The sequence below is a fragment of the Mytilus edulis genome, chromosome 14 (genome assembly GCF_963676685.1).
Source record: "Mytilus edulis chromosome 14, xbMytEdul2.2, whole genome shotgun sequence".
NCBI lineage: Eukaryota > Metazoa > Mollusca > Bivalvia > Mytilida > Mytilidae > Mytilus > Mytilus edulis.
The window spans coordinates 14,411,677-14,420,916 of record NC_092357.1 but is presented as its reverse complement, the minus strand read 5'-3'; the positions used below and the strand labels follow the sequence as shown (position 1 = coordinate 14,420,916).

General features: G+C 31.7%; 1 protein-coding gene across 5 annotated transcripts in view; it reads left to right on the top strand.

Annotated features, from left to right (window-relative positions):
* Positions 1-367: 367 nt before the first annotated feature.
* Positions 368-9,240, top strand: part of LOC139503081 (adhesion G protein-coupled receptor B1-like) — a 35,049-nt gene continuing 26,176 nt past the window's right edge. For 3 of the 5 annotated variants that reach the window (XM_071292756.1, XM_071292758.1, XM_071292757.1), the window contains exons 1-3: positions 2,212-3,583; positions 7,019-7,218; positions 8,127-8,315. In XM_071292756.1, coding sequence (XP_071148857.1) covers positions 2,383-3,583; positions 7,019-7,218; positions 8,127-8,315 — 1,590 coding nt within the window. In that variant the 5' untranslated portion in view covers positions 2,212-2,382. Of the gene's footprint in view, positions 722-2,211; positions 3,584-7,018; positions 7,219-8,126; positions 8,316-9,240 lie in introns of those variants that run through there. The other 2 variants (XM_071292759.1, XM_071292760.1) reach the window with 1 other exon arrangement.

Below are 9,240 nucleotides of genomic sequence, written 5' to 3'. Positions count from 1 at the left end.
TATTCCCTCCATGATAATCTTGAACATAAAAACCAAATATCGAATAACCGCCACAACATAATTTTAGTTTTAGTGGGACACAGTTTAATATTGAACAATATGGGGATAACCAAAGAGACAATGTTTTTGTCACAAAACTGTCAAAAATCAAACATACTATCTACACGGATATGTGTCCACGCATAATATTTTTTAATTTGTTTTATTTACGTCCAATTCTTAGTCAACGTATTTTATAATTAATTGATGTTTTTTTCTTTATCTTCTGTGCATTTTCTATCATCAAAGAACACTTCATTCATAATTTGTAAGTTAATAGTATCTTTGAATATAAATTTGCATCGTTTTACTAATACAGTGATGATGTGTAATTAAAAATGTCAAGCAATATGTTTCCTGGTATGTAGTCCTAGAAAACAAACAAATAACTTGTTATTCACATAAACGAAAAAAAAAAAAACCAACATCAGATTGTGATCGAAGTTCATATGTCGAACAGGTTTTTGCGATATTTAGCATATTGAATCTTAAATAGCATACTACGTCATTGTGTACGTGGATGATACTACATTTGATATCTGACAAGCGAGCAACCGGTAATGTATATTTGATTGTTAATACAACACTTACCATAAACAAGTGACAAACCAAGTTATACTAAAATGATGTAGATATATTTTTCATCGTTGTGGAGCTGTGGTGATTATTCATCATGTAGAAGGTAAGATGACTATATTCGTTATTCCATTTCATTTTTATTACCTTATTTGTATTAAGGATGTACTTAGGTGAAATTTAGAAAAATAAGTAATTAAAATTGATATTGTTTATGAGAAGAGTATGAGTTAAGAAACAAAAAAAGCTAAAAAAATATTGATATGTCAAGGAGATCCTTTTCGAGATATTTGATTTTTAAGATATGGCGTGAAAAGGCTGACTCCGACTTTTACCCTATATTTGCATTGGTTTTTTTTGGGTCTCAAATTAAAAGAAAAAAATCAAGAATCAGGTTAAGTTTTAGCAAATGACTTTTTGTAAGCTATTAAGTCTTATATGAAAGTGTCGTTATCTTTCAATTAATATCTGTCTTTTTAAAAAAAATCCTGAAATATTTCAACTGGATGATAGATAATTCATATACAGCCGATGCTTGAATATTGCTGCATGAAATGTATAAATGGAAGCGCACTATTGGTAAGCTGTAAGGATCTTGTTTGTAAAAAACCAACCAACGCTCACTGTCAATGTCTAAGTGTTAGTCAAGGTTAAACAAAAAACAAAATCATAACAAAAATACAAAATTTCAAGTAAATTCAAAACGGAAAGTCTCCTATCAAATTGCAAAATTAAAAACTCAACACACCTAACAGATAGGAAACAGCTGTCATATTTCTGACTTAGTAAAGGCATTTCCCTATATAGAAAATGGTGGATTAAAGTTGGTTGAATTGTTAGCTGCACCTATCACTTGTTCCTTCAATGTCTTTCAACCTCGTTCTTTATTTAGCATTTTTAACATTTTTTTTATTCGAGCGTCGCTGATGAGTCGTTTGAAGACCAAACGTGAATCTTGCGCGCAAAAACAAAATTTCAATCCTGGTATCAATGATGAGTTTATTGTATGACAGTCACATATAATATCATTTTATGGACAACAAGGTGTAAGCAAAACATACAGACATAGGAAGTTAAACTTAAAAAATTGGGTTACATCAGTCAAACTTTTCCACTGCTGGTGGACGTTTCGCCCCCGGGGGTATCACAAGCTCAGAAGTCAGCACTTCGGTGTTGACATGAATATCAATGTTGTGGTAATTTTTTTATTTCCTGTTTATAAAACTTCGAATTTTTCAAAAAACTAAGGATTTTCTTATCTGAAAAATAGGCAGTATTACTTGGAATTTTGGATCCTCAATGCTCTTCAACTTTGTACCTGTTTGGCTTAACAACTTTTTTCATAAGAGCGTCTCTCATGACTCTTATGTAGACCAAACGCGCGTCTAAATCACGTCCCTCCCACTCAAAAACAAAACCAAATTTGTATTAACGTTAGTGCAAACTTGATCCTCAGAAAAGTTGAATGACGGATAAAGTACTGTACTGTGCCTTTTTCATGATTTGAATTCTTTAATTATAATCTAATTTTATCTCCTTATACTATTTTTTCCACTTGATTGGATGTACGTTGCAGCATTTAAATTCGCAGTTTAAATGCTTGGCTACCCTGTGTGTTCATTTAAAGGACTACGATTGAACAGAAACGCACATTTCCGATTTAGATTTTTCGATTGAAACGTTTCTTCTCAAATTGGAATACTGCCTTTTAAACATTGTCGTTTCGTAATTTATTTACTATTTATTGCACATGCAACTTAGTGGACTATGTATTTTATTTCTGTTTTAGTAATTTTTCTTCCTGTTGTGTTTGGTGGAAAATGCTCTGGAGAGACAGGACCAGATGGGATAATAGACTGTTTCTATAGTTCAACGTATGGTTATCAGTGGGGTACATGTACTTTGCATGAGTATATAAGAACAATGACAATGGGAAGATTTGTTTGTTCAGATAAATCACGCAATTATTGCTATCGTTCATGTATGAATGAGGGTTACAGTATATGGGTTAGTCCGGTTTATGAGGATTGCTCGTGTTCATCCAGCAATTACACCGAACAGGCACTTGCTGCCAATTGTTATATCCCATCGGGAACAGATTGCTCATGGTATAAGGAATGTCTTCAAAGGAAATTCAGTTGTAATGGCACTAGCATGAATAATGCACTTACATTCGCTAGAACTTTGTGTAATCTCTATTCCGAAAAAATTGGAAACAATGGTAAACAATGGATAAATGAAGTGAGAAAATGTTTACAATTTTCCATTCTCCCAACTCTGCGTCCGTGGTGGTCTCTGTCATGCACAGAAGTTGAAAATGCTTTAATTGATTCTTATAGTTTGTGTTATATACAACCACACAAGACGTTATTGGATGTTTCTATTTGTCAACTCGTTGCGTCCGACTTCTTCCAGGTATTTTGGACAATTAGATCAACCTTGGAACAGTCTTATAATTCTACAAATATATTTATTGATACTATGTTTAATACTTTGAAAAACTGTAGAGAATCTTTTTACCAAAATGTAACATTTGGCGAAGACTTACGAAAGTTTGATTTGACAATAAGTTACACTAAAGCTGCTTTAGATAGACGTCGTCGCTCAGTGCTCAATGATGAGACGACGATCTCTTTAGAAATTGTTGAAAACCTAGCTACTAAACTTAAATGGCAAGAAAAGGGGGTGCTCTGGTTTTCTCAACTAAACTTTAACTCGAGTGATAATCTATCTACAGAAATCTATATTGAATTATTTCTTGCAAATAGGAAAACGTATGACTTAAATGCAGTTAATATCACACAATCAGTCGATCTTGATGCAGTGGTAGACGAATTAAGGAATAGTGTGCAACAAGATAGTCTGCATGGGAAGACCGACGATATATCATTCAAAGTTGTTTCAGTAAAAGGATGCTTAGATTCTAAATGCGAAACATTGTCGTTCAAAATTATTGCATCACAAACAGGTAATGTAGTAATTTGTTTTTTATGCCCCATTTATGGGCATTATGTTTTCTGTTCTCTGCGTCCGTTCGTCCGTCCGTCGTTTGTTCGTCCGTTCGTTCGTTCGTCTGTCCCGCTTCAGGTTTAAGTTTTTCGGCGAGGTATAGTTTTTGCTGAAGTTGAAGTCCGAACAACTTGAAACTTAATACACATGTTCCCTGTGACATTATCTTTCTAATTTAAATGCCAAATAAGAGATTTTCACTCATTTTCACGGTCCACTTAACATAGATATGATAGATGGGGCATCCGTGTACTATGAACACATTACTGTTTCTACAACCGACTATTTTAGTATTTCTGGAATTTTGGGTCCTCATTGCTCGTCAACTTTGTACTTGTTTAGCTTAAACTATCTTGCTCTGAGCGTTATTGACGAGTTTTATGTAAACGAAACGCGCGTCTTACCTTTGATAACTATTAAAACAATTAAGTTTCTTTTATTCAAAAGCATGTTGTAGGGATTTCAACTTTTGTAAAATACCCGGTGTTTATTATATTGATTAATTTTTTAAACATATAGTTACAGAATAAAAAATTATATTTACATAAGGATAAAAGAATTGCTAAAGATTTCATGGCCATGCAATTGAATTTCATTTGAATAGCTCTTTTTAACAATGAACAAAAGTGCACCACAAACAAATTTGTAAATGCATTGTTGTAGTAATCTTATTCCATATAATGTAAATATCTCAAATAGCTCGCACTATTGAACATAAAAATGAAAAGTCTTATTTGGTTTTTTAATAAGTGACTTACTAAAGAAAATGTGTTCTATACTTTATAAATGTATGCTGTGAAATCATGATCAATTCATGCTTAAGAAAACAAACAAAAAAGAAGAAACAGGGTATCAATACAACCATAGAGTGGTGTGGTTTTATGCTTGACGAGGAACAGCAAGTAACATCAAAAGTTATAAAATGCCTTTGATTTGTTTGAGGCATATCTATCAAACTTCTTTGGTTAAGTTCCTATAAAATATAAGCCAGCTGTTTGTTTTTTAACGCTGAAACAAAGAGGGCATATTTTTTATTTACACCTGGTCCATAAATCCACATAATTATGTTTGAAATAATCTATTGTTAAATGATCTACTAAACACTTATATATAAAATATGTGCATACTTTGTATTTTAACATTAAAAATCTTAAAGAGGTATTTAAATCAATGGTTTGTAAAACTGATATATAATTATGTATTATTATATCTTTCTCATTGAACTATACATGAATTAGATCGTGAATGATAACATCGACAGATTTTAAATGTCGGTTATCATATTGTATGTATATCAAGAGCGTCACTCCAGTTACGACGCTTTATTAAAGGTAATCTGCATTATTTTTGCAGACTGCTTATCCGACAAATAGATATAGTTTCAAAAAAAAATGTTTTTAAAGGTCTCATTTAAAATATTCAGTATTGTAATGAAAGCATATACATAAGCTTTGTTATAAGTTTTGTAGATCTTATTCCAGCAGCATTGTGTAATTAAGGATGTTTGCTCCTCCATTTTTTGATTTTTTGCCAGATTTTTGAAATCCTCTGGTTTTATCCATGTATTGTGATTAAAAAAATTTGCCCACTAACCCCTACTTTTCTTTTCAAAATATTATTACATAAAGTTTAAAAAGCCATATTTCAAAATTTTGTAAAATTCTTGTAATTTTTTCATAGTTTTTGAAACAAATAAGGTACCATGTTAGATATATGAAAAATCTAGAGAGAATTATTTCCCGCCAAATTTTCAATGGCTTATATCTAAAAAACGAGCACACAGACCATCCATTTTTTTCTACTTTTTTAGTTTCTTTATTGATATACTATCAATTCATAATAGTCTTTTAAAAAGCTTGTTATTTTTTAACAGAGTAGCGAACATCCTTAAAATTGAGATTTTTCACCACTTCGGCATTTATTGGTCGATTATTGTCTTTTTCTTACAGAAACAGAGACGAATGATACGAATTCCAATTCATAGTCGAAATTAATCAGTAACGTCAAGGCAAACACACGTATTCAAAACAAAACATAGAAAACTACAGACTGAACAAAACAAATCCCACTTAAAGACCGGGGCGATCTCAGGTGCATCGGGAGGGTAAGGAGATCCAGCTCCATATGTGACATCCGTTGTGTGGTCATATAATCCAATGATAGTGTGTAACAATCAAATCCAAGGAGGAAACAAAGACTCACCAAACCAAAGGACATTTGCATCAACAGTTATAAACAATAAATAAGAAACAACACGAACTCCACTAAAACCTGGGGTGAAATTACGACATCACGATAAGAAACACAAGCCCTGAAATAGCGTATCAGCAGAGAGATGTATACAACATATCCAGACGCTGCTAGAATATTGCTTCATAGACATAGAAAGTTTTCACTTGGGAAGCTTAATATAAAAAGAAGATGTGGTATGATTGCCAATGAAACAACTATCCACAAAAGACCAAAATGACACAGACATTAACAAATATAGGTCACGGTACGGCCTTCAACAATGGGCAAAGCCCATACCACATAGTCAGCTATAAAAGTTGTTGTGTACTTAACCGACCTTTATTTATCTAGATGTTAGTCAAGATATGAGAAAGAATAAACTGTTTTGGTATCAAATCTCTTTATTCTTGTAATAACTGAGAATGAAAATTCCCCATTAGAAAGGTGTCTACACTTTTTGAACTTATCAACCATTTCATTCGATCTCTTTATTTATTTATTTTTTTATTTTTTAAACTACTTTGAATTATCTCCCTCATGCAAAGCTCTGATTCCTTTCACGGATTTGGCTATACTTTTTTGGAACTTTTGGATTATAGCTCTACATCTTTTATATAAGCTTTGAATTTTACATATTTTGGCCACGAGCATCACTGAAGAGACATTATTTGTCGAAATGCGCATCTGGTGCAGAAAAATTGGTACCGTTAATGTTATTGATATATTCCAAATCGTCACAAAAATTCAAAACTGTTAAAAGGACAACCAAACTGAAGATTATAGATCACTTATCATTACACATGTTACAAATGTTATTAAAAGTAATGCCAAATCTTATAAAGGCAATCTGACACTGAGGCTAGATAAAAAAATTGTCGGTGATTTGATATGTTTAACACGCAGTGAATTTTAAAATGTCAGCACATGGGTACACGAATAATTATTACTTTGTTGGTGCTACCTCGAACATTCTTTGGGAAGTTGGTATGCATAGCAACATTTCATTATTATGTACTTTCTTTGTCATTTAGAGGCAGATAATTATCTTATGGTGCTTTTTTAGAAAAACAATTTCGTTCTTTAAACAATGTCAATATGCACAATAAATGGTATCAGACGATCTCTATGCATCTATGTATACTATTTATCAATGTTATTGCAGAATCATCCGAATTTTGTCTCACGAATGTCGACAGATTCAACACAAAATGGGACCAAACTAAAGTTGGTACTGTAATTGAAATGGCGTGTACTGGAAATTATACTGGTACTGTCTCCCGATTGTGTGGCACAGGAGGTCAATGGAAAGAACCGGATAACAGCCAATGTACAAGTGTGGCCATTCAAAATTTACAAAAACAGGTAAATTTAATGTTCATCAATTCTTAATGTTCATCAATTCTTAATATCTCTCGAATAATAACTTTAACCAATTAGTATCACCAAATGCAAATAAAAGTATTAAGAAATTATTTTTCACTACCATTTTATTGTACATAACATGTTCCGTCCTGTACTGTTATTCAAAGGTAGTCTTTGAAAAATCGATTGAAAATTAAAAAGGCGTATTAAAAAAGTTTTTAAACCTGGAAAAGGATCATATTGAAGAAATTATTTCAATAAACCGTTTTTTAACCTGAATATTACAAATATTCAGGTTTATTCAACATTTTTTAATACGTTATTAGTGGCAATGCTGTATGGTTAACTTCGATCTTCCATCGACTTAGTTCATTTGTGGGTTCTTTTCGACTACCAGTGCTTGATTTATATTATTTAGGAATGATGCTCATATTGGTTTTTGGAAGATTTTCCGTCGCTAAAAGGGCTAAAAAGTGAACGTTTGAAAGCAAATGAAATACATTATTACTTCAGGATTTACTTGACATTTTCAAAATGTCTAAAACCACGAAAACCCGTGTTGATTACTAGTAATTCAAATCCAAAATAATGTGTTGTCTAGATCATGTAGATATCAACAAAATGCAGCGGCACATGTTCAATGAATGAGTGACAACTTTTTTTTTCTTTTTTCAAAAACACTGAAAAATTGAAAACAAGATAAAAATAATAACTAAACTATTTACAACATTGCTACAATTATAAATTGATAATCTTAAAGTCATTACAACATAAAAAATGGAAATATTTCTGATTGTGAACTTCACATTTATGAATGAACATGAAAGCTTCTGAAACTAGTAAAAAATCGTAGCAACGCTGATTTAAATACTTCTAAAGTTTGATAGATCCAGTTATTTGCATTTAAGGCAAGTATGCTCCAGAATAGCGATAATACTGCTTCAATAGTAAATGATATTCTGAACGAGCTAAATAATCTGACGAGCGAGTCTTATGATCTTAGAAGCGGTGACATGGCAACATCAACAGCAATATTGAAAGACATTTCAGAGCATGTAGCCAAAAACACAGCAGCAGTTTCAGACAATCAACTTGAGGTTTGTGTCTAATTCAATCAGGGATAAGTGTTTTTGAAATTAGGCATAACATTTTAAATCATATACAAAAGAGTGAAATAACAAAATCATCGAACTCTCTGAGGTTTTGTCACATTCAATCAAAGATGAGTGTTTCTGAAATTAGAAATAACATATTCTAACGATTATGTACAAAAAAGTAAAATAACAAAACTCCTAGCAAAACTAATAACGGAACGTCCTTTATAAAATAGCTATTTCAAAAGCTAAAACGCAGCAAACGAAAGGAAAACAACTGTCATTAACTGATTTGTTACAGGCATTCCATTGTGTAGAATATGAAAGATGTCACCTGGTTTTGTAGATTTGTAGATTAAAAATTCTAACTTGTTTGGTATTCGCACAAAATTCCATAATATTGACAACAATGTGTGAGCAAGACAACACAACTTAAGCAAATCATAATATTAAAGACGATCAACATGATCAAGGTGTGTCTTTTGCTTTTTCAGATGCAATCGATTCAAAAGTTTAAAGTACTTGATTGGAAAAAATGCTTTAAGCTTTTTTCAAGTATTGAATAGGAAATAGGCAACTGCAGGTTAATCTAATTCTTTTAAACATTTTAACTTACAGAAAACTCGACATATCATTTTATATATTTTGCCCCACCAGAGCATAAGCTTAAAAAATATTTTGGCAAGATTGTAAAGAAAATTTATAAAAATAATGTTTGTTCTTTATTTGAAGTAGTTTTAACAAAAAATAATCTACGTTACGATATTCCATCCACTATGATAGATGATAAACAATTCAAAGGAGATTGTCCGAAACGTTTAAGTATCTTAAAGCTTTGAGTTTGGAATTGTTTAGAAGATATTACTTCATTTACACCGTCACTTATACTCAAAACGTAACGTAATTGAATATGCTGAATTTGTAATAG